This window comes from Solanum tuberosum, unplaced genomic scaffold (assembly GCF_000226075.1).
Source record: "Solanum tuberosum cultivar DM 1-3 516 R44 unplaced genomic scaffold, SolTub_3.0 scf00032, whole genome shotgun sequence".
Lineage (NCBI taxonomy): Eukaryota > Viridiplantae > Streptophyta > Magnoliopsida > Solanales > Solanaceae > Solanum > Solanum tuberosum.
This window is the reverse complement of record NW_006238958.1, coordinates 865,516-892,507: the sequence shown is the minus strand read 5'-3', so window position 1 is coordinate 892,507 and position 26,992 is coordinate 865,516. Positions and strand designations below refer to the sequence as shown.

The 26,992-nt window shown below is 30.5% G+C and overlaps 2 protein-coding genes across 2 annotated transcripts; one reads left to right on the top strand and one right to left on the bottom strand.

Annotated features, from left to right (window-relative positions):
• The first annotated feature begins 12,231 nt into the window (after nucleotides 1-12,231).
• LOC102581821 (protein SHI RELATED SEQUENCE 1-like) lies at nucleotides 12,232-14,455 on the top strand. Its single transcript, XM_006341936.2, has 2 exons — nucleotides 12,232-13,397; nucleotides 13,802-14,455. Exons 1-2 carry the CDS (start codon nucleotides 12,638-12,640, stop codon nucleotides 14,191-14,193), a joined length of 1,152 nt encoding a protein of 383 aa, XP_006341998.1. The 5' UTR covers nucleotides 12,232-12,637; the 3' UTR covers nucleotides 14,194-14,455.
• A 9,745-nt stretch (nucleotides 14,456-24,200) lies between these two features.
• On the bottom strand, nucleotides 24,201-26,574 carry LOC102581491 (cysteine proteinase 15A-like). Its single transcript, XM_006341935.2, has 4 exons — nucleotides 26,090-26,574; nucleotides 25,867-25,986; nucleotides 24,804-25,047; nucleotides 24,201-24,695 (listed from the first exon to the last, which is right to left on the bottom strand). Exons 1-4 carry the CDS (start codon nucleotides 26,570-26,572, stop codon nucleotides 24,412-24,414), a joined length of 1,131 nt encoding a protein of 376 aa, XP_006341997.1. The 5' UTR covers nucleotides 26,573-26,574; the 3' UTR covers nucleotides 24,201-24,411.
• Between the last annotated feature and the right edge of the window lie 418 nt (nucleotides 26,575-26,992).

Sequence of the window (26,992 nt, the reverse complement as noted above, 5' to 3'; positions counted from 1 at the left end):
TCGGTTCCTGAGTTGGATCGGGTCTTGAATCGGGCCTAATTATTTCTTTAGGCTATTAACCTATGCAATAATATAAAAGATAATTTTGTCCACAATCATGAAATACAAGGTTGCATCTAGCAGTAGGTTGTCAAATAACAAGGAGTAATTTATAATGGAAGATACTCAAAAATCAGAAATGATCAATGTATAGACAGTAAAAGAATGTGAACACATTCATATAAAGCACAACAAGATGTTTGGCTGTTTCTGGATAGTAACATGAATTTTTTGCTTGCCAAAAGACTATTTAACTTTCCCTATATATGTGAATGGTACTTCTCTTTTTTTGGATTTAATAACTCTATATAACCGACCTTCATAAAAAACCTAGCTAATTATAATTACCTACCTAGCTTTAGCTTCCATTAATATACCAACTTTGCTTAGGGTTGTCAAAAGTTGGTGTCCTACCATGTGGCTAAGGCAAAGTACTAACACATTGCTTTACACTCTGGTTAATTAAAGATTAGTGCTAACTATGGAGTAATTTGTAGTATTAAAGATTACAATTAGATGAAAAGTGTGTATGATCACTTCACTATTCACCAAAGTTAATTTTAGTGCTCTTTTAGTGGATTAGAGTACAATAATGCAAGATAAAGTGGATAGAATCACTTACTAATCGTACAATTTGTCTAGATCCATAAGCAGTGACAATTGTTTTATGAAAATTCACTCTTATTATGACTCCATTAAATCCACTTAATCAAGCCACTTGCCCTAGTTTTCGAGTTCTTTCTACCTTCCATCTTATCGTCAAGAAAAAAGTTCATTCATCTATTCGAATTTACACTAGGAGATTTTTGTGTAAAGGTTAAGGAAACAAGGTATAGTGAAAATTTAACGTCGAAATTTCCACCGACAATAAACTATATAGCATGATAATTTCTCTTATATAGTTTACAAAGGAAGATATGTTTAAATGTTATAAGTCAATTGTTCCTCATCGAATTAAAAAATAAATGTGAATCGTGAGCAACGAGGTGATTGGTTCTTCGGAGAAAGCGATTGTTATGTGTCAATTATCCAGTATCAAATAAAAAGAGAAATGTTAATTCAAAATCCCTTAGAATAGTCTCTTTTTTAAAAAAGAAAATTATAATGTTAGCATCAAACACTTATCATTATGCCAAATGTTATAGCTTATAGCAAATGCGTAACTCTATTTCTTAACTAACTCCGCCAAGCAAGCGTTATATTCGATCATGACTCCGACCCAGGCCAGCCCCTCGTGAACTTTGTCATCGGCAAGATGTTAGCATTACCCAACGTATTCATTTTCTTTTGAAATATAGAATCATTAGGTAAAGCACATGGATATATAGGCCAGTGGGACCCTTGGACAAAGATGACATGGACCCACCATGTGATGACTAGGACGGCCCCCCCCCCGCTTCCTCCTTGTTCGCCTTTACGATGTTTCAAACTAAGAAACTCAAGTTTTAAAGGTTCCGTACGATGGCGACTTGTGAAGGAACTTTCCTTATATTTATAACTATGAAACAAAAAAAAACACAAGATTGATTTACCTATAAACCCTATAGATACATTAATGCACCCTTTGCTCTTTAGTCCAACATTTACGAGCCGTTTGGTAGTTGGTTTAGAGGTTCGTTATGTCGTATGTGTTTAATTCTGCATAAGTAATAGTATCGGTACCACATTTGATATTTGGTTAAGAGATAAAGTTATTCATGTATAAAATTAATATTGCATTTTAATTTGTGATTTAGAGACTAACATAACTAATTCATTGACAAATTATGAGGGAATCAATTCATTAGTTTATGCATGATAGAAAGATGAAATAACTAATATCACCTCCATCCCAATGATATCGTGTGGTAGAGTTGGAATTTCCAGAGTCAATCAAGTGTTTCTTTGATCGAAATTTCTTTATATTCTTTTTAAATATTTTAAATTGTTAATCAGTGTGATCTACAATACTTTATACATAGTTTCTAAATTTCAGAAAATATAAAGCTGCTATGTCTTCTGAACCTGACATTTCGACTATGCCACATAAATTAGAATATAGGGTATACATGAATAACTAAACAATACATAACTAATTATCTTTACATAAAATTACACGTAGATTTTCTCATAACAAATTTAAATGTCTATTTATGTTCATCTAAATTTGGAGAGTATAATGCCACACATTTACATATTATATCTTATTAATTCGTTTGGTAGTGTGTATAAGAATAGTGTTAAATAGAATGTATTAATAATATTTGCATTAGCAATGCATGTATTAGTTATGCTTGCATTAATTATAATTTTAATGCATTGTTTGGTTTGATGCATTAAAAATAGTATGTATTGCATTAAAAAAATTATTTACAAAAGATACCCTTCACTTTTATGGTGGAAAAGATGTAAAAAAGGAGTTTGAGGGGCAATTGAGTGTTTTATCATATTAAAACCATTGCATTGCTAATACCTAGAAATCCATGATATTAACAATGCACACCTTAATACACAATAGAGTGTTAGTTATACATAGGTTGAAAAAGAGTACAAAACAAGATACTAGTAATACACAAGGCTAATACATGCATTATTTTTCCTAATACACTCTACCAAACGATAACTCTAACAAGCTACCAAACGACAATCTTCCCTACTATATTAGTATCCACATACAAGTACAAGTACTTACTCTTAATTTCTCACTCGTAATTATATACATGTGTACAAGCACTAAATTTCTCATATCTAAAACTAGTACTCTAGTAATAATAGGCTGAGTACGTACATGTACTTTAGTTTGAATGTGATAAACTGTATATTTCAGAGCCAGAATCTAGGTTAAATAGATGTTTTTTTTCTTCTTCTTTCCTTTAGTTTTCATCGAAATAATTTTTCTGTCATAGCAAGAACCTTGTGTTTTAGGGTACGTGTTGAGAAGACATAATATAGATGTGGCCCATGATAAGGAGACATGTTGATTGGAAGACCTAATCATCGATTTTCATTAAGAAAGTTTAAAATATGGAAAAGTAAATATACTCAGAAATTAAACATCTATTCAGTATAGTTACTAACACATAGCAAGATTAGGATCTAATTTAGTTTCACGTTAACATATTGTGAGATTAACAACCCAAGCAACAAAGATTTCTACATCCTTAACCAGAGATTTTGGATTTGAGTCTCTCTAAGTATGAAGTTGCCTTTATTAGGGAGCGCTTAACCCCCCTAATGTGGATTTTCCGACGCGAATCTGAATTTAGTCGGACTCAAATATAGATACCAAACACCGAGTAAGAATTATTATTTTTTATTTTTTTAAAGTAACCCTAGAAGAAATTAAATGAAGCCTCCAACTTGAAAGCCAATAATTTAGGCTATATAGCACGCTTTAATAATTTAAGCCAATTAATTTTACATGTGTATTTAACACTGAATTGAATGAGCTATAATACTGTTCGATCATTAAGGAGTTCTTGAATGTACCAATGAACAGAAAATTTAAGGTGTCTTAAATGTTTTTTGAGAAGGTTAAATGGAAAAATCATTTTGGCCAAAAAATTTGGTTTTGAGAAATATTTTTTAAAAGAAAAAACTAAGTTCCTTAAAAATGTCCTCTCAAGGCTCAGTAGAGAAAATAAATTTTACGAGTAACGTTCCACATTAATTACGCCATCCTCACCCTCCAACAATAAACTCATTCTTAATCCCCCACATAGCTCACATCTCCATTGGTGCAGTGCCGATCCACTCGATTTAACCTTTCATAATACTTGTCTAAATTATAGACACATATTTTTAAATTAATAATTATTATTTACATATCAAATATAAATGCACCTATTTTTTTTTTTTGAAAATATTTTCTTTTCCTACCGAACCAGCCTTAGTTGTATTAAAAAAATGTGTTAGGTGTTGCCGTGTTATCCATGTTATATGAACAGGTAGTAGACATAACTTGAAGCAGTAGCCCAAATTAAATGCAAACTTCCTAGAATTAATTAATATTTATTGGGATATAAAGATTTAATTGAACTTCTGAAAACTGGATCTCAGTGGATTGCCAATGAGTAATTGCACCAAATAATTAATTCATTTTGTGTCCTGACTTGACTAATTCGAATTTTTATTTTATAAAATATAGTCATAATCCCAAGGAGAGAGTAAACAAGAAGGATAATAGTATGTCTTTTCTGAAAAATATTGGGTAAACATCGAATCATACTACTTTATTATAGTTAAATTAAAGTATATTAATTACCTGTAGTTTAACAAAAGGAATATAAGTTAAAGTATATATATTTTTATAAATCTATTGAGTTAGTGTAAATATCGAGCGTAGATAAGTCTTTGATTTATTAAACAAGCAATAACAGTTATTTAGGCTTGTTATTTCAACTTTATATATTGAAGATTGAAAAAACATGACTTTGGGAGTTTTTTGAATTTTCACACGTAAATTTTTTATTTTCAAATGGAACTTCATATTTCAAATACTTTTTGAAAATTTAACTTTAATTCCACTTTTTAATTTAAAATATCAACCGATATTACGTATCTTAAATGCTACATAGTGTACCTCTTCATTCCATACAATTTCCTTTTACTTTCTTTTGGCATAGAACATCACCAACAGTAGATCGAATTGACTAATAATTTAAATCATCAAAACTTTAATCACATTTAATTAAGACACGTTCAGTTACAAAGGCGGAAGAAATAAGAACAACAAATCCAACGTAAAATCTGTTTGAATCGACTTATTTAGATATTTTAAAGTACTTTGTTAATGAAATAAACAAAAAAGTGTTTTAAAATACTTAAGTACTATTTTCTAAGTTATTATAATAATAATAAAAAGTTAAAAAAATTTAATGCAACTTCTGCTTATATACAGATAACTTGTGATCGATCCCTCTCAATGACTTATGAGTCAAGCATATCGCGTAGGAATTGACTAAATTGATTTACATCCTCTATGTGGTTGGCAGACAATTATATAGTAAGGGACTAAGGGTTATCCAATACTAACTACAAATTTTCCTAAGATCCATAAAAAAAAAAATTCTATATAAACAGGATCGTAATCTCATAAATATAGATTACTTTCTTTATAAAAATAATGTAACTTATTTTCGATAGACTGTCAACTAAATGATCTAACATATATTACTTACTTTGGAAAAAGGATTGAAAGAGTCAACTCCCGGCCCGGCGGGTTGGAAGCAAGTAGAAGTATTGGATTAGTCTAAAAATAAAGTATAGTCGGAGGCGCAGGGCTCGAGAAGAGTTACAGAATAATTGGGAATACCAAACACTAATAATCACCATTTCTAATTCATTCAAAATCTCTTTTCTTTAGAGTACGTACTTGTACTCATTTCAATTGAATTAATTCACTTGCCTCCTTCTATGCTCAATTGATTTCATGGGATACAACAAGATAAATATAAAATTAGCTATAGAATTTATTGATAAAATTCAATTAATTGGCTGCTAGTTAAGTCTTATAACTCGTCGTTAAGATTAGCATTGTTGTTCGGTTATAAAAAAAATTCTGTTGTTAATTCTTTATTTTCTATTAGTTTGAACACCTTATTGTGTAATAAAGTATACTAATAAGATATTCTTAATTCAAACTCTGAAAAGAGATATTGTGTGTGTTTTCATTTGTCTATTAGATAGTTAAGTCAATTACGTAAAAAATGACATCTCCTTTATTTATACTCATCAATCTCAAATAGAAAATATCTTGGGTGTAACTTTTACGGCTTATTGATGCAAGTGTGTATGATAAAAAAAATCACATATTTAATGTGGTTAACTTTATAATTATCTAATAGACAAATGAGAATACGCAAATAAAAAAGCAAGACTCAATTGGACATGCCTTAGAGATTAATCCCTTCAGAATTTATGAGTTTAATATAAGATGATATCCTTCGGGGTGGCTAGTGCTTAGTGGTTTGGGCTTGAGACTTCCCATGTTGGAGGTCTTAAGTTCAAAATCCCTTGCCAAAGCAAAGGGTTTACCATCTGAGTCGAGCTTGTTGCACCAGATTTGCCTAGTGCGGGTTACCTCTCCTATGTGGTTTGCGAGCTATTGCATAGGAGCGGGGGTTTTACCTGTGCGCACCCAAATGGTAACAGCTGCGATTTTCCTTGTCATAAAAAAAAAATAAGACTCATATTTTATTAGTAATATTGAGTTTATTACAACTTGCAAAATCTTTTAACTACACTACACCAACAAAAAGCCCAAAAATAGCGTGGAATTCAGCAATAACTCTACTAAGTAAATTAAATATACCAAGATTTAGGCTATGAGAGGGACTAATAGAGACCAAACTTTCGAAATAATAAAGTTAATTTTGTCTTTTAACAGATTTCATGGGGTTGACCAATTAAATCATTAGATCTTTATCGTAACACATGAAAGCATGTTGCATTTTTTTTTATATTATTTTAATTTTTAGAACATGAATCCCAGAATAATGACAGTATATATATTTAATACGCAAAACACAATATAAAGGAAATATATATAGTCTCTAGGTAGGAAAAAAAAAGAAAGACCAAAAAAGTTGCAGGGTCAAATAGTAGTAAAAAGAAACCTCGGGCCCCTAAAAACCTATTTTTAAAAAAGGTAAAAAAACATTAAAGATTGAATTATTCGCCTTTCACATTTAATATGCACCACTAATAATAATCAAAATAATAATGTGACAACTAATTAATTAGCCGCACTTTAATCATTTTTTTTGCGAAGGATCATGTACGGTTAAAATTGTGGTTTAAAAAATATGGATTAATTAATTAATATCATGATTTGGATTAATTATTAGCAATAATTAGGGGAAATCACGTGTTCTTCTAATACTATGAAGTGTCCCGTGACATATATTAGTATGAACAAAATAATAAGAATTTAAGTTATATACACTATTGTAACGTAATACATTTTTTGGCATTATTAATATAATTTAACATGTTGTCGAGTTTTATCTATTAATATTATTATTAGTACTATCTAATTCCTTATTATTATTTTATGTACAATTTCTTTAGCATTGCATTTCTTTTCTTATTGAATTCGATAGGTTTTATTTCTATCGAGAGTCTATGGAAAATAATTTTTTTCTTTTTACAAGATAGAAATAAAGTTGCATGCCAACACCCTTTTTCACATAACACTGAATATATTATTATTGTTACTGATCACTTATCCTTTATTTATTCACCAATTCTACTATATCCAAATAGAATTACTTATATTTATCTGATTGTGTGAATATTTTTTTATGTCCTCGATGTATTATTTATAAACTCAAATAAAAAATATAATATTAGTATATTAGTACAACTAGTTATTAGATGATAGAGTAATAGCACTATCCTTTAAAAAGCTGTGGTAGGAGTTTTAAAGAATGGTCCTCAAAGAGTTTATGTCTTATCACACAGCTGCTTAAGGCACTTTTATAGGTAAAATTTTCCATAGGTATAATACATCACAATCATTTTGACTAAAATATACTGTTGGTGGAGACATGAGGAGGGCAAATTATTATATTGCCAATGGACAAAATAAATCTTGTCAATGTTTTGATGACCATGAGAAAAAGAAAAGAAAAAAACAAGAGAATTTTGGTCAATGTTACTGTATTTGAGATTTAAAAGCTATACTCAATTTAATGATGTAAGTAATTGGAATTTTGTAGTTTAATTGTTATTATAAATAAAATGGAATATTTTGACTAAATACAGTAACTTGATTTTAATCATGGTCATGCATGATTGCTTCCTAAGTGTAGAAGAATTAAGTATCACACAATGTGATGAGTGAGTGATTAGATTCTTGAAAACCCACTACAAAAGTAAAGGGTATAGAAGTTAAGTTAATGACATGATGTTTGTGATCAAGTTTAAAACAAAATAAAAATATGGGATGCAATGATATTATAATATAATATTTGGTAAATGAAGTCAAAATAAAATATGATTAATTAAAAAATATGTTTATGTGTTGAAGAGTCTCACGTAAAATGAAAAAGAAAATGAATATTTTTTTTAGATGGACTTGATCAAGACTCTCCTCATGAGCTAGCTTTTGGTGTTATGTTAGACATATCTAATATTACTGATGATTGGTCCCAAATTATTTTTTTCATGTATCAAATATCCAATCTTGAGCGTGAGGTGCGGTATTGGAGAGTGGCAATCCTACGCTTATTAGCTACATTGGATTTGAGTAAGACTCTAAATTCATTTCTAAAACTATGTTTCGTTCTAATAACTATTTTGTTTTTATTCTTCTACTCTTTTTTTTTTTAAAAAAAAACACTTTACATCAATAAACACATACTCAGTATAAATTTACAGTGAGATATGGAAAAAATGTGATATATGCAGATCTTATCTTTATTTTGCAATGAAACGATACTTTAATTTAAGCAATATGGCAAATTTTTCGACAATTAATTTTGTTTATTAATTATAACCATTGACACGCTGAATTTGTAGGAGTCTTCAACTTGTTTGTGAAATGATAAAAGACCAAGACAAGGGGCTTTGTTTCTAGATCTTCAAGTTGCAATATAAATACAAAAATATGAAACAATCATTCAATAACATTTAGGATAAACTAGGTATAGCAAAGAGTGTGTTACAATCTTTGGGGAATGGCATCATGATTTCATGTTGAAGTGTGACTAAAACATCTAAAAAGTTAAATTTAACCCATTAGCTAGAGAGTGCTCATATTTGAATTACTAAGTTACTATGTCTCAACATGTCTCTCTTAGGGATTTAGTGAGCTAAACATAATAATTTATTCGTGTTTATATAATATGTAAGGGCAAAACTTAAATTCAAAAATCCTATTTGTTCTAAAATAATATTAAAGTGTTATTATCTTATTGAAAAATTTAAGCTATTAAGGAAAATACATCTTCGTGACTTTAATATTTCATGCTTAAAAGAGTCTAAAAGGATCATGGACATTAAGATTTAGAAAAAAACTTCGAAAAGAAATTTTGGGAAAAAATGTATGGCATATTTTTTAATTTATTTTTTGAAAGATTGAATTGTTTAATTAAAGCCTTCATTTTGTTTTTCATTTTGAATATAATAATACTATGTTTTGGAAAGATCTCTTTTCATCTTTGGGATATTTTGTTTACCAAAGATCCTTCAAATTGAAACAGATCAACATCGTGATCAGTTTAGTACTTTTTTTTAATTCGATGTTCGATGCCTATATCGGAGTCATCACAATTATTTTACTTCTTTTTGCTGTCTGTGGTTCATATTAGAGCTTTGAAAAATCTGAATTTTCGTCGGAAAGTCAGATATGGAGATAAAGCGTTCCCTCACAAAGACGATTTCATACCCAGAAGAACTCGATTCAAAACCTATGATTAAAAATGAAAGACTACTCACCGATCTATCACAATCGTTATCGGTCGGTTTAGTAATTCTATTTTTTCTCAATTCAAGAAAATGTTGCATATATGCTACGTCATAACGTATCATAAATAGTGAGAAATAAGGAAAAATCTTTTTGGTCAGAAAATTTGGCTAGAATGGTATTTTACCTATGTTATTTTATCTTTTTAAACATTTTTACTCTTTTAACTTTAATATTTTTTAATTAAAAAGTGGAAAAAAGATCAGTTTTTTTTTTTTAATAGCTTTTTAAAATTTCTGGCCAAATTTTCTGGCCATTTAGCATTACCCGAGAAATAATATCATCACTATTTAGATTTTTCTGTATTGTTAAACCCCACATATTGTATTAATTATTTCTTTATTAGATTTAATCTTGTGATATTATTGATTTTCTATCCTTTTATTATTGTTTGGATGTATTATTGAAAGACCTTTTTGGTGATGTCTCAATTACGAAGACACAGCTGACAGACTGTGAGCTAAGAATATATTAATTAAGGTACATTATTTTTTATTGGCTGCTACTGTATTAATAGTGTATAACTAATTTAAGGGATCCCGCTCCTCTTCATTTTCCTTCCCTCTATTTTTTTCCAAGTTCTTGCTTTTATGTGAGACAGCTGACATAGATAAAAATTAATAGCTAAGATTTATAGATTAAAATAATATTCTAATTATAATTAAGATAATTAATATTTTATAAGAAAAATAATAATACCATAATCATAATTCATAAAAATATAATATCTTGTCCATAAATAAATCATAATTCATAACAATATAATATCTTATCCATAAATATATTATAAAAACCGTTCTCTTTTCTAATTTTTTTTCCCTACGAATAGTTGTCTTCCATTTGTTTTTGTTTTTTAAAAAAAATGAGTAAGTCTTAGAAAGCAATTTTGAACTTTCTCTTTGAAATTAGTTTACATATAATTGATAGAAAATATACTCGCACGGAAAAAATAATTAGAAAAAGATAAATTATTTTATAATATATTTATGGACAAAAACAGAAGATAATAATAGTAAGAAAAAAAAAAAATATATATATATATTTATGGAAAAAATAATATATTGTTATGATTGTGGTCTTGTCGTTTTTCTTATGAAGTATTAATTATCTAAATTATAATTAAAATCTTATTTTTATTCAATTAAATCTTAACCATTAGTTTTTACCTATGCCATGTGTCTCACGTCCAAACAAAAACTTGGGAAAAATGGAGGGAAGGGAAATGGAGAGGAGCCGGATCCTAATTTAAGTATTATATACTTAAGACCCCCCTTCCCGGTTACATCATAAGGAGTTGACCTAAAGATATAGACATCTCCTATTACTCTTTTATTCACTTTTCCAAGAATCGATTATATAAAAATATTCTGCTCAATATTAATAAAATTGATCTCTGCTGAATAAGTCAAAATTAAAAATGATTAGCAAAGAATTATAGTGGAATACAAGACGTTTTTTGCACAAATTAATGAACATGTTGGAAGAGTTTTTGAAATTCTAAAAATTCTTGGAGTTTTACAAGAAAAATAGAAAGAAAAGGAAGTAGAAATAATTATTCGGCACGTGAATCTATGATTTAATTCTCCGTAAGATAATTTATATACATATTTTCTAGCTCAAAGTCTCTTATTTTTTGGCACCTTTGTTGAACCTATGATCTCTCCGTTAATTCTCAATTTATACGTTCTTTTTTTGTGGTGCATAACGGTGAAACTAGTAATCTAAAAAATAAATTAAATACCTTATTATAACATGCTAAGAAAGCTAGTTATATTATAATATTATCAGGTTTATATAAGTTAATTTTAATCTCAAACAATGTTTAATTTTTCTATACAATGACTATATAAAAGAATTATTAATTTTGTTCAGTAAATCATTGTAGAACAGATAAGAAATCATTAATTATACTGTACAAGTTCATGATACTCAATTAGTTAATTAATAATTTGATTATAAATTTAGATAACTAGAATAGGTTTATATTAGGGTTAGTGGTTCTTGCCCGTCGTAATCAAAGCCACTAATGTCCACGTCCATCAATTGGTCTGTGATACCGAAAATTACTGAAATAGCTGTAAAATTATTCTATCCATTTATTTTTACTCGTCACATTTATATTTATCACGTCTAAATTATGATTAACAAGATTATTTTACCACACTATCCTTTAACATTTCTTGATATATTAAAGTAGCAAGTTAAAATGCAAATATATTTTTAAAATATTAGACAAGTAGAAGAGAACGAAGATGAGTATCTTTTTGCTGCCCAATAGAGTACAATATTTATAAGTTTCACAATGAAAACGCTGCTTACTTAAATCGATTCAATATTAATAACTCAAATTCAAAACTTTTGATTAATACTGAACAAATACTTATCAATTTACCGTAATTCTTTGTTATTTTAAATTTATATTATATTTCCTCATTTGGTATTAATATTGATAGATTTTTTGTTTTTATTGAAATTAGAAATCTTGCGAAAAAACTTCTTAATTATGGGACGGTCAGAAAAAGTAGAGCGTGTTTTCCGGTGCAAGGACGAAGAAGCAAAAGCTGATTCTTCGCCACGTGGAATAATTACACCCGTCCGATCACCATGCAACGGCTAAGATGAAATCCTTGTTGATGAGATTTTATTGCTTCCAACTGCAAGAGAACTGTAGAAAAGAAATGGAAACAACAACAACAACAACAAAAAAATGAAAAAATAAAATAAATTAGTGTGAGAAAGAGAGAGTGAATTAGTGTGTGTGAGAGAAACCATTTTTTTTTTTTTAGTACTACTACAAATTTAAGAGAGAGACAAGAAAGATGGTACTGTTGTATAGTCTTAAATTGAGGAAGAGGTAGCAGCAGTGGCCATGGCGGCGTTGCAGAGTCTGTGACTTTAATGCACCATAAAAGTAGGGAAGTGCAACCATTTTTTTTTTCTCCTCTTTCGATTTCCTGAAAAACAAATAAAATTGTCCTGAAAAGCTGCTAGAAGCACTTAATATAGCCCAAAAAGAAAAAAAAATTCCAATCAAATATAGCTGTTAGATGATCAATATCATAGCCATTTACTAGGCTTAAAGAGGTTTGTTTTTGTTTTTTTGGCTATGGATATAGAGTTAAAATTGACGACAAACACTTCAGCAGAGATATGTCTGGATTTTTCACACTAGGTGGTGGCGGAGCTGGAGGAGGAAATAAGAACCAACAACAACAACAAGAGCAAGATCAATTAGCTACAAATAGCTTACTTCTTTTCAAAGACGACGAGATCTACAATAAGGGTTTCGAGTTATGGCAGCAGTACTATCAGTTGCATCAACAACGAGCTCAGCCTCATCCCCATCATCATCATCATCAACCACAAGATGTGGATTTCTCAGTTGGTGTGGGGCCCAGTTGTAACAGAAGAATCATCAGTACTGGAAGCAGTAGTAGTAGTGGTGGTAACAACAACATTGTCGGTGGTGGTACTGATGATCATAATCATAATCATAATCATCATCAAAATATTACTAACAATTATACTAATTCGTCTTCTTATAGATCATCATCAGGGTTTCGCGTTATGCGTCCCAGTAGTACTGGTAGTGCTGGTGGAGGAATTAACTGTCAAGATTGTGGAAATCAAGCTAAAAAAGACTGTTCACATTTGAGGTGCCGGACTTGCTGTAAGAGCAGAGGATTTCCATGTCATACACACGTTAAAAGTACCTGGGTTCCTGCTGCTAAAAGACGTGAACGGTTGCAACAACTTACTTCTCTTCAACAACAACAACAACAAAATCAACAGCAACAAACTCAACTTCTTAGCTTAAGAGCTGATCATCACTCTAATATTCCAAAAAGGCCAAGAGAAGACCCATCTTCCTCCTCTCTTGCTTGTACTCGTATACCCAACATCTCGTCAGGTAAATTCAGAGACGGATTCAGAATTTAATCATCAAAAGTTTAAATGAGTCATGAAAAAAATTTGTGGGTTTTTCAGGGAGGTAGATCGTGTGTTTTAGAATTTTGATGCTAAATTACAAAATAAGAGGAAGAAAAATTATCGTATAGAACAAAAATCCGTGATAAATATGCTACATAACATTGTCTCGTGGGACTATATATACAACAAACATAATATTTACATATTTAAATTTCATATTTCTCAATTTTATTTTTGCTTTTTTCTACTGTATAGAAGTAAACTTGACGAAACAAAATTGTTCTGATTTTGTTGCTTTATTTCACTTTATTACTCTGAAATATTCATGAAGTTCATTATTTGATTTTGGTACTAAAGTTGTTATTTCTTTTTTTTGAATGCTAGGGTTAGAGTTAGGTGGTCATTTTCCATCAGAAGTGAGTTCTCAAGCTGTTTTTCGATGCGTAAAAGTGAGTGCAGTCGACGATGCAGATGATCAATATGCTTATCATACGGCTGTGAATATTGGTGGACATTTATTCAAAGGAATTCTGTATGATCAAGGGCCAGAAGGTCGATATAGTGGCGGTGGTGGTGGTGGAGAGAGTTCATCTGGAAGTGGCGCCGCTCAACAAGCACTGAATTTTATAACCGGCGCCACCACATCCACCACAGCAATCGCCCCCACTAGTCACCAACATCAGCCGTCTGTTACAATGTATGATCCTTCAGTGTATCCAACTCCCATTACTGCTTTCTTGGCTGGTACGCAATTCTTTCCACCTCCCCGGCCTTAATCAGAGGCGGATTCAGAATTTATGAAAATTCAGAACGTTTTGGTTTTAGGGAAGGATTAGAGTAATCAAACTATTGATTTTGCTTTAACTTCAATGACATCCATTTTAGGTAATGGGAAGGAGAAACTAATGTTCTAGTATTTCTCCATGAATTTAGACATTGGTTTTCTTATATGATGTTAGTTTAATATTTTGAATTTCAAGTATGACTCTTATTTTGTTAGTATTAATATAATTGTCTTATCTATAATATCCATTATTATATTGTGATTTTGCAAAGAGGAATTAGTAGGAGATCAATTTAATTTATGCATATTATTAGTATATATCATGTCATGGGGTATATTGGTTCGAAAGGATTATATCCTTCAATATGAGATAGATAATGGCAAGATTTTGGTATAAATTTTATATCGAGATACTCATTTTGTTGCAATTTATGTGGTATAATTAGAATTTAAAGAGTCAATGAAGTTTTCGTTGATCAAAATTTTTGTATATTATGTTTTTTATGATGTTAATCATTGTGATTTATAATATTTTTTCACATGGATTTCAAGTATATCTAGAAACATAGAACTTCTATGTACATATTTACAATCAAAATTTTTAGAAGTTTGAATCTCAAAGTTCAACCAAGTGTCAACCTCTAATCTTTTCACGCTCCTTTTTAGATGAATATAATTAATAGTCACACAAATATTTGTAACTCATTTTATACGAGTCCATACTTCATATTTTAAAAGTATTTCTTTCTTAAAGTTTGTGTCAAGACGAGTTATATTACATAAATTGGGACGAAGGAGGTATATTTTTGTGGTTTATTTTGCATATCTTATATTTCTACTCTCTTTTTCTAGGTTTTTTCTACTCTAAGTATGAATTTCAATTATCTTTCTGGTCACATTTGAACTTAGTAGTACTAACTTTTTTCCAGCATATCCGATTGCTTACCGGATTATATGGGGAAGAAATAGATACGTTTCGTGTTTGGTTGGGTCCAAAGATTTTGTTTTTTTTATATATTTTTAATTCTCTGAGTTATCTGCCTCTTATAACCATTCATTTACTTATTTTTATTTGTTTTATTGAGGGTGTTGGACTAGAAATGCATGGGGTGGACAACCATTTTCTTCTAATAAGTCCGTTCTTCTGGGATGTTGTCTCCTATTTTTCCATATTTTTTGGGTTTATATTTATATGCACCGATGTACAATGAATTCTTTCACTTATTAGTATCCTGCTTCAGACTAATTATCATGTTTGACTTTTCGAAAGTAAAGATTGAATTTATGTCAAAATTAAGTATTTTATGTACATATTTTTAGTAACTAATCTAATATTATTTGTTAGTTTCCATTCTCCAATACAACAAAGTTCAAAGTGGATATAGATATTGTGATAAAATACTAGTATGTGGTCAAAGGAAATCCAACATATGTGTTTAAAGGAATTTAGAATATATACAACATGTGTTCAAAGGAAATCCAACTACTTCACCCACACTTGAATTTAATTCTTAAAAAAAAACTACACTAAGGCCCGGTTTAGATTGGCTTTTGGCTTATGGCTTTTGACTTATTTTTGTTATTTTGTCTTTAAAATAAGTGCTTATAAGCATTTTTTAACTTTACCGAAACACTTCAAAATTGCTTAAAAGCTATTTTGACTTAAAAACACCTAAAATAAGTCAATCCAAACGGGCACTAAATATTTTTTTATATCTTGAAAATAATTAAAAGAGGGGGGCTTGACTTTTTCTCTTAATACAACATAAGGATAAATAACTCATCCTTTACAATAGGAGGGCCAGGAGATCAATGTCTACGAGATAAGCCCCACACATCTAATAACAAGTAAATTAACTAACAAAAATATTCGATTTATCGTATCTGAGTCTAATGGATGACAATATAAGAGTCCTTTGCACCATAAGGCAAATACTGAAAAGAGCTGAAAACTTGACAATTTTAAGGGCATCTCCAGCCCTGCCCTCTATTTTACTCTTCAAATATAGAATTTTTTATTTTTTTTCAGACAACCAACTCCAACCTATTTTTTTATTTTTATCTCTAAAAAATAATTTTCTTCTCTCTCCTCAATATTATAATATTATTTCTATTTCATTGGCATTTCCTTATTTCATAATATAAATCCTTTCTCCTTCTTTTTTTTTTCTTCAAATAATCACTTTATAAAAATTTTACGTAATATAAAATTTTATTTTTTCAAATTCTTTATTTAATATAAAAATTTATTTTATTCTAAATTTCTTAATAACATAAATTGCAAGTTATTATATAATATACACATTAATGGACAATTCAAATAAAAGTGAAATCATCAATGAAATACAATTACATAAATCAACGAGCACAACCGCAATCACAACCACAACAATTCTCTGGATCATACACTAATTTTTTTCCGAATATTGTTAAATTTGGAAACTACCTACCGGATTACTGAATTATTGTTGCGATAAAATTATTATGTATTGTTATCTTATCTTTAAATTATTATATTATGTATTATATTTTTAAATTAAAATTTTCATCTTATCATTTTAATTTTGTGCATTCTTCATAGTGAAAATTAATAATAATATCAAATTATATTAAAGTGATGAAAATTTAAAAAATTGAAATATTATTAATTCGGGATGAAAGTAGTGTATATCAAATAATATATTTTTTAAAATGTCATATTACATTTAAAAAGATTACGAATGTTAGATATTTAATTAATGACCTTATATTAAAAATAATGTGTTAATTACCAAATAATAGAAATATAATAAAATAATGAAAAAATGAAATAGAGAGTGTGAATAGTAGTTCTCCAAATTTTGAGAACTACTATTCACCTCTCTATAAATGAAGAATAGAGAGTTAATTAAAGAGTGGTCGGAGAGCCCATTCTCTATTTTACTCTCCAAATATAGAGAATGGAGAGTAAAATAGAGGTGGGTTGGAGATGGTCTAAGTGTAAACTCACTTGTACATATTATATGAACTTGAGGTCGCTAATACATTATGAACTTTAAATTTTGAATATGCCCCTAACTTCGAGTATACTTTAAGATAGACAAATAAAACAAACCTTGTTATTTTTTCTTCTTCTTCAAATTAGACTAGACATAGAAAGGTGATTAAAGATAAAGAGATTGAAAGTAAATGGTGGTATAATATGCTTAAGTATATTTTTGTGGCAGAATAAGAAAAGAGCTTTTAACTATATATATATAGGCTACCCTTTTCTTCATTTAGAGAGAGCTGAAAATGCGGAGAAGCTTTCCTTTGTTTCGAAAATTCTGAAACTAAGTACTCTCTTCTTTATTAGGGCAAACAACTTATAGTACAATACGCACATTAACTACTTTTTTTTTTTCTTCCCAAGGCTTTACTGGCATTGGGTTCTTAGATGCTTGGTTTCTTTATTAGTTTGTTTCGTAGAGTATATAAGAATAGTACTGACTATAATGTATTAGTAATGTTGACGTTAGAAATATTAATATAGTGTCTTCTAATAACATGTTTGTTATGTATTAGTTGTACAAACCTGATAATACTAAATAGGTTGTATAACTAATATATGTATATTATTTATACATAGATTGAAAACTTTATCAAATAAAGGATTAAATAATGTCATGACATGTATATAGGTTAGTATTATTTTCTTCTAGCACACTAACGTATATACAACTCGTATGAGTGTAGTTGAACTGGTCATAGCGAGTTATTACTTGTTATAATACTTTTAATTCTAATCGCATAAAAAGAAATTATAGAAAATCGATTTGATTGTGTAAATATATTTTTACCTCGTTATTGTGTAAAAAAACATAATAGTAGCAGCATAGCAATAATATTAGGTAGGGGTTAAAACGAGCTATGAGATTGCTCAGACATTGAATTTTGTATTTTTTTTTAAAAATCCTTTAATATGAACTTAGTAACTAAAACGAGCTATGAGTTTATTCATAAGTTCATAGATTTAAATTTTAAAAATAAGTTCATAATTAAATTTCAAATCCTGGCTTTTATTATATTTTTTCTTTAAAAAAAAATATATGCTAGCTAGGTGGTGGAAGTTTGGAAGTATCCATTGTATTGATCATATCAATGAGCATTGTTGTGATTATCCATTAAGTACTTATATGTCCCAATCAAGTTTATTGTGGCCAATATTTAGCTTTTATAGTACAGTAGAGTTTCTGTAATATGTCAAAGATAGTGTAATTCAGAGAAGTGGCAGATTTATTGTGAGGAATAATAAATGACTTTGCACATTTTAGAAACTATTGTTGCCTAGACATGCCAATTTTCTTTTTACTGCACCTGCCTCCTTTTAATAAGGTCCCCAAACAACAACTACTACCTTTTTTTTTCTTTTTTTTCTGGGGATTTATACACACATTATCCAGGGTGTATATCAACTTTTTGCACTATGTATAGAATTGTATCTTTTTGTGACCTAGCTAATCTAAATATATTAGTCTCTGATAATTTCGTAGCTAAACAGTAGAAATTTCGTGTTAATCTCATTTAGTGATGGATTAACTGGATGAAGGGAAGTGCTTGCCTATTTCATTACAACATTCTCTTCTCGATAATCGGATAAGAATGGATTATATATATAAGAAAATTTAAGTAACGAGGGTTTAGGAAGTTTTTTAGCGATAAATTATAATTGTGAACGCAATAACTGATTCAACACAGAAATAAAACTTTGCAACTGCTTCATTTAGCTTGAGGTAATGATCTTGAACTTCTTTCATTTTGCTTATACTTCTTCCATCCATTTTTACTTGTTCAGTATTTACTCGACATATTCCTTAAGGAGCAACAAATATACAATTTTACTATACCGTTCTTTGAATATAATAAATTCAATATTTTAAAAAATATCTACAGTTAATAAATTTCTTTTGTCTTGGTACAATAGAAATACTACACGAATAAATTCAAGGTATATTTACATTGTCTTACCAACATAAGTTGTAGTGGCCAATAGGATGGTTGAGATACTTTCATCCTTCCCTGAAAATAAAAATAAAAAATTTACTCCAAATTTAATCGAGCATCAATACAAATAGGAATATTACTCTGATTCCTTTTTTACCCTCTGGATTATCACAGCTCGTGATCTGGCAGTGTGAAAAAATGAGTAAAGATGGTATGAATGATAAGGGTTGTTTTGGGGATTGGAGAAGTATTGTCCTATCGCTATCGTTTGTTTCTCCTTAAGTCAAAATGCAACTACTTGTTTGCCTACCTGAAACTCAAGGCACTCCACATTAATATTATATCATTTTTCACTACCATACCTTTGATTTTCACCTTTTATCACCGATAACAAATATTAGGTAACTTTTTAGTTTAAAAAAATTGCATTAATAAATTAGTAAAATGCGAATTATGCCATTTTGACATATTAGAACACTTGTTATTAACTCTTGATTGAATCAATAACCTACTCATATATAGTACATATTTATTAACTCATGAAATCATCTTGACTCATCTAAATTCAGCTCAACCGGTTAATTTAACACCTCTATATGGTAGGATTTTGCATCATTATCTATTGTTTTTTTTCTCTCTAAAAATGCTCGGGGCATCTACCACTTATTTATTACTCCTATTGCTTTCTTATTTAAAAAAAAAAAGAAAAAAGACTTATTGAGAGCTTATACTACTCTCTATCCAACACTTTACGTGATATCATTATTACTCGAGTTAAATAAGTTTTTACTTAATTGTAATATATGACATTTTGAATTATTAAATATTTTGATTAAATGGTTCCAATTCTTGTACAATTAATTGTGTCATATAAAATGGAACCGATCGTGGAACTAACTATACAAGAAGGGTTGCGAATTTCTACATCTCCCCAAAATTCTCCCAACAGCCTAATTTTTTTTTCTTTTGTGAGTGGAGGACTGATAGAAATTAAAGATTGGAAAAGAACACAAAACTAATTATGTCAAAATCACTTAGTTAGTTATAGTATGTACTTGAGTTTTTTTTTTTTTTAATTTTTAGTTAGGTAAAAGAAGAGAAATTAGTAGGAAAAAAATGAAAAATAGTGATTGCAATTAAGAGAAAAAATCCAAAAATAATGATACAATACACACTAGGATATGAACAAATAGGTTAATAGGGTGTGGAGAATTTAGGAAATAGTAGGCTGAGGCCTCCACCAAAAAATCAATCAAACAAGCCAGCGTGCCTCTTCATTCTGTAATGTTTTTGGTATTTGAGCTTTTAAAAAATAAATAAAATAAAATAATTTATTTTATAAAATGTGGTCCAAAATTTTACCTTTTAGTCTTCATAAATGTCAGTAGTACTCTACATTCCAACATAAAATACATTTTACTATTCAAATTTAGTGACTGCAATAATAATTAATGTGTATTTTGGACCCCTAATAATAATATAATGTCTTCAAATAACAACAATTGTAGTACTACATTCTTCTATCCCATTTGTACGTCTATCTGCAAGATTGGGACCTAATGCCCTGAGGATTCTGTTGTGACCTTATGAAAGGGGTAATTGAATTGGTGTATTTGACTATCAATCCAAACGATCCCACTACATTAGGACCCTACTTCGCTATGCTAAAAGACTGAGTAACTTCAGTTTATTACCAACTTTGGGTTCAACAGCTTTTCAAGTTGCAAATGTTATGAAGTCATTAAGGCAATAGATGACTTAACAAATTGTAAATGTAATGCAGTTATTAAAACATGTTAAAGTTAGGTCATGATCAGTGCAAAAATATATTGAAAAGGATGGTGAAATTTTGAGAAATTTGTTTTTAGGAGTATTCTAGTTTGGCAAAATCTAACAAGTCTAATGTTCATTTTGATAAGAAATAGATATTGGACTAATTAACTCAATTACAAAAGCAACTTCGACATGTGAAAATTATTTAAAATCATATAAAAAAAATTGAGGCCCAACTGGTGTGGAACCCAATAACCTCGGAATACTTAGGATTAGAATTTAGACATATCGAACATGGAAATATCATGAGAGCGCACAGTCAGTTAAAGTAAACCATGAATGAGCTAGCTGTGATGCCATAATAAAATAAAATAAAATTTAAAAATGGATTTTGAGTCAGACTCAACTATAAACCAGCTCAAAAGTTGAGGATTTTGAAGAACATATAGAGAGAATGATTCAAGTCCAATCGATGTGTAATTCAACACGTTATAATAATTAGTATTTGAGGTTGCTATTCTAGAATTCTGATCATGTAAAGTTCAAATTTGAGCCTAACACATCTCTAACAAATATTCTTTTCCAACTTCAATCAACTTCAAATATTATTTTTAATTTTCATCTTTCAACCAATATTCTTGACATTATTATTTTGTCTAAAGAAGACACAAGCTTAACCCAATTTGACTAAATTTTCTTTCATAGGGACATTATATTATGTAAATAATTCCAAGAAAATGAGCATGTATTTCCACGTTATTCAACAGCATTATGAATCCATAAAAATAATGTGGTAGACATGGGATCCGTCTTTTGGGGTGAATGCAAATAAATCTAAATTATTTACTTATTTATAATAAAATAAAATAAAATAAATAAATAATAGAGGATATGATATGATGGACCAATAAATAATCGAAAATGGGACCGCTACACTTGGCCCACTTATTTCTAAATAGTCTTCTCATACGTATGGGCTAAAACCGCATGCCTAATTTTCATGGAGTCCAGCAATTTGACCCGTATCTGTCATTTCACACCAATAGTTTCTCGAAATAATTCAATAGTCAAGAGATCACAATTAATCGTAGTATTTGAATCATAAATAGGCTTACAAATTTCTCCGTATAGAAAGTAGATATGCAGCAAGCCAGCAACCACGACTTATGTTGGAAATTCTCACAAAGCGGATAAACTCCCTTTATTCACAACCTAGATATCTTTTAAGAATACAGAGCGTTTCACTAACCCTAGCCGTCATCTAATTGGATATTTTTTTGTTTACACCTATAATGATGTATTTGTTCATAAGGGGTTAGGTATAAGAAAGAGGACAAACTAACAGACTGTTTTCAACTTCCTGACTACAAATAATGGTGGAACGGCTTAATTAGTTATCATATGACTCAATATATTGAACATTCGTCATGTCCTATCAAATTATCGCTCGATATTAATACTGGTTTACAATATTATAAATTTATGTCATGCAATGGAGAAACAGGATCTCCTTTTAATGTGTTGTTGCACTATTCTTTTGTTGAATGGAATTGTCTTATCTATCTTTTCACTACTTCAATAAGAATGACTTGTCATTCTCTGTTGCACATCATATTCTTGTGCGTTCAACAGTTTAACGGCCCATTTTGTAACTGTGCCAACACCATCATTTTAGAATTGACCATCGATAAAAAAAATCAATCTACCTCTAGATCAATTTAGATACTTTATGTTTCAATTTATTCGTTTTACTTTTCTATTTGAATTCTTTTAAAAAGAATCTTTATTTGTTTAAACTCACCACTTGATATGTTTAACATCATTTTAGAATCGGCCATCTCTTAATCAATAAGAAATCAATCTACTTATTATATTTTTAGAGATATAATTTTCTAAAATAGTTTGCGAGTTCCATTTTAATTTATGTGTTTTGCTTTGTTTTATTGTACGCTTTCACTTTCTATATTTAGTATATCCTTCATTTTAATTTGTTTGTTTGATTTTTTATTTGATTTGACATGGAGTGTAAGAAAAGTAAGGATTTTTTAAAATTTTGTAGTTTTAAATTAAAGATATGTTGTACTGAAATGTCTTTAATTTTGTGTTGTTAAACATATTATGTGAAAAGTCGAAATTATGAGTCGCAAAAAAAGACAAACAAATTGAAATGAAAGTTCAACATTTTCATTTTACCCTTAACAACACTATCTTATATGATATGATATATTTAAGATTACAAGATTTATTAATGTCAGCTTTGATTTAAGAACGCAAAATTCAAAAATCTCACTTCTTAAAACTCTTGCCTAGTCTAATTAAAACATACAAAATGACACGGCCCAGAATATGTACAAGCCCATAAACGAATAGACCGCATTGGCCCATTTTGTACCTGTAGCCCAATTAAAACCCAACATAGAAAACAGACTGACCAATTTGAACATCCTTTTATGCTCTGCATAGTCCTCATGTTTTTTCTGCAGTTGTTTTTCCTTTCCATTACTTCTTTGATTTAGCGGAGGTCTTTTGAAAATAATCTTTTTTATCTCCAAGACTACCTAAGGTGTACACTTACCTTTCTCGGACTCTACTTCGTGAGATTTTATTGAATATATTGTTGTTGTAAAGTATGATTCATAGACTAGTTAAATTTCTTTTGGTGAGATGCAGTATTCTGCTATAAGCCCACAGCTTGTGCCTAATTTACTTCATATTTCTATGTGGAAGCGATGGAATCGGGTCCTTTGTACTTCTGCCTTTTATTTTGTGTTGATCTTTAATTATGAAGCTTAATGCTCATAACTTTTTTGAGGGCATACGTTAGTATTTTTTTATCATAATATTCTACGAGTTATGTCCAGATGTGACTTTGGTTTCGAAAGAACTTTTGGCCCCACTAGGCATAAGTTTTTTTGAAAGACGACCCATTAAAGACCAACCCATTAGGAACATTCATGAAACAGAAAACTGCTCAAGGTTAACCTCTGTAACATCTTGTTACCTTGGTGTTCTTACTTTATATAGATCGATCTATTGGATGCTATATCATTCAGACGCTAACATCCGCCAAACAATGAACATGGTCATGCTAATAATCCAGTGAACATGGTCAGTATAAATGCGGAATATTTCAACTCTAGATGCACCATGTTAACAAGTTCACATTTGCAGCTTTTTTTGTAAGTCAGAACTCTGAAGCAGTGACTAATGTTCTATAGGAGACGGAATACTTAAGCTCATAAGAGGGTTAGAGGCATTTCGAGCATTCCATATAACTTAAAAATTCAAACTCCAATTATTTGCAGTATAAACTACAGATACAAATCCCAGTACATGGTTTGAGGCACGATAATAAGGTGCTAATGAAATCTAAGACATGAGTTCACAATACATTACTGACCGATATATTTACAAAGATTAGGGTAATGGCAGTAAAATCCTTGATCACAGACAACATTCTTGGGATAAATTGATCTTAAAGATTAGGATTAGTAGTATGTGTCGCAGTCACGGTAGAGACCATGGCATCAACTCCACAGATATTGTGACCCCTGCAGATCTTGTAATATCCGTGTTCTCCCCAAGTCTTTCCCCAAGAGTTCTTGATGATCCAGTAAGGCTTATTCTTGAGACGGATAGGTGCAAAACCTTCAGAACCATAACCAACTAGGAGGACACCATGATCCTGACGCTTGAGGCAAATTAATGGGCATGAAACTCCTCTAACGTATGTCTGCATCCAAGCAGCATTGATCCCCACTGCAATTTACACCCAAAAAGAAAATCGATAAGTTTTCTGGTTTGCTCTCATTCACAAACTAGCAAACAACTTCAACTTAAGCCTTTAGTTTATTATAGCTACATTACCTGCAAGAGGACCATGTTTAAGCAGGTTGGCAGCAATTTGGTCTTCATCAAGACCAACAACACTGAAGTTGGATACAGAGGCAGCAATTTTGCTCTTGTCAAAGTGGCATTTGCCATCCTTGCCAGTGTAAGGATAGTCTTTCTCCAGTTGGAGACCTCCAGATTTCAGGGTATACTCAAAGGCACTAGTCATAAGACCACCGCCGCAACCGGCATCACAATCATTTTTTTCCACCGGGTCACACTGCAAAAGGGAACTTTTTATTACTTGCTTAATATTAACACTTAACAGGGTAAAACATAAACGTATGTATTTAGCAGAAGAAAAGACAATAATCAGATACACACAGCTAGCCTCAACTTGAGTTTCATTTGTCTTTCTATGTTGCATCAAAGAAATAAAAGCCATTTTAAATTCTTGAACCGCCAGATGATTCATTTCAAATAAAGATCATAGAACAATCCTATTTCCTTTTGCCTTTACACCACTGGTCATAACCCCAGTAGTACAGACACGCTAAAAGTTCTAATCTTTAATCCTTTCCCAAATAGTTTACTCTTCAACATAGATATAACTAGCTTTGGCAAGAAAACTCAATAATACAGAGTTTGGCACAACGTTTTACCCATTATATATGATATGTTTGAAAAACTAACCCAACTAATTCGAGATCGAGTCTGTTTAAAGAACATAAGTAACCATTGTAATTTACTGGCAGATATGAGAACCAAGAAAATAGAACAATCCTATATGCTTTTGCCTTGCACTCTCCCCAGCCCCAATAGTATAACTACCTAAAACAACTGTAAAGTTCAATCCTTTCCCAGTTTATAAACCCTTTCCAACAGATAGCAAATCCGTATACCCTTTCAAACAGATTAGCTAATTCGATAAGAAATTTAAATGAATTATGCAGAGCTAAGCATATGATCAGAGCAAAATGACTAATATGTAAAGCAACACCAGCATAACATAACTAATTGCACATACACAAAAATAAAGAAACAAAATGATATTGAACTGATCAAATTTTGAAAAGTCAACGGCAAGAAGAATACTAACCTCATGGTCACAGTCCACAAGCTGCTGTTCACTAAGGCTCACCAGCTCTCCAGTCGCCAAAAAGTGAGCTCCTTCCACTGCTCCAGTCGTACTGAATGACCAGCATGATCCACATGAGCCCTATAATAGTCAAAACCATCCATGATAAATACAAAATAATAATAAAAAAAACCGGAAAACAATCAATTAATCACATAAACAAACATATCTATATTTAAAATACCTGATTTTTAACATCGGTGACGGCTCCTTTCTCACGCCAGTCAAAATCAGCTGGAAGATCTGTAGTCGGGAGGATCGGAGCTTTCTCAGCGTTAAGATTAGGTCGGGGTTTGTTAAGTCCAAGGTAGGTCCGGCGAAACTCCGATGGAGTCAGATCGGAGAACTGCGTAATACCGTGCTCAGCGGAAGGGTCAAGGAGCTGATGACGCCTCGCACGGCGAAGATTAGCCTTGAATACCTTCAATCTATGGTCATGTTCCTCCTGAGAAGCATAGATCTTTCCAAACTTAACCTTAAAAAGTGAAAAGTGATGCTCGGCGTTTAACATATGGTTGTCATCGTTTTCCGATACGACTTGCCGGATCAGCGGATCGTCGTCGGAGAAAGCAATCGCCGACGAGAATAGTGCCAAAGCGAGAAGAGATAAGAGAAAAAGACGATCCATTGGAAGAGTGAAGAAGAAAAAGAAGAGATATTTTCTCATTCGTCTTCAGCTACTCGAGTTTATATTGGCTCCCAGAACATAGTAGGTATGGGACTTAGCCGTTGCGATTGTAACACGTGTAACTTTCACCTCATGATACGTGTGCTCACTGGTCGCCGGTACTCCTTTATCTTGTTCTTTTTCTATTCGTATTTATTTTGAAATTCGATTAAGGGTGTGTTTGGTATGAAGGAAAATGTTTTCCAATTTTCTCATGTTTGGTTGGGTTAAATGTTTTGGAAAATGTTTTCCAAATCAACTCATTTTCCTCAAATTTAGGGAAAATGACTTTCCTTCAAAACTTATGGAAAACATTTTCCAAAACTCTCTTCCAACTTCAAATTACAATTATTTTTTTGTTAAAAAAATCAATTTATTTTGTTCCTACCCTCAAACTTGCCCCCAACCACCCCCCCCCCC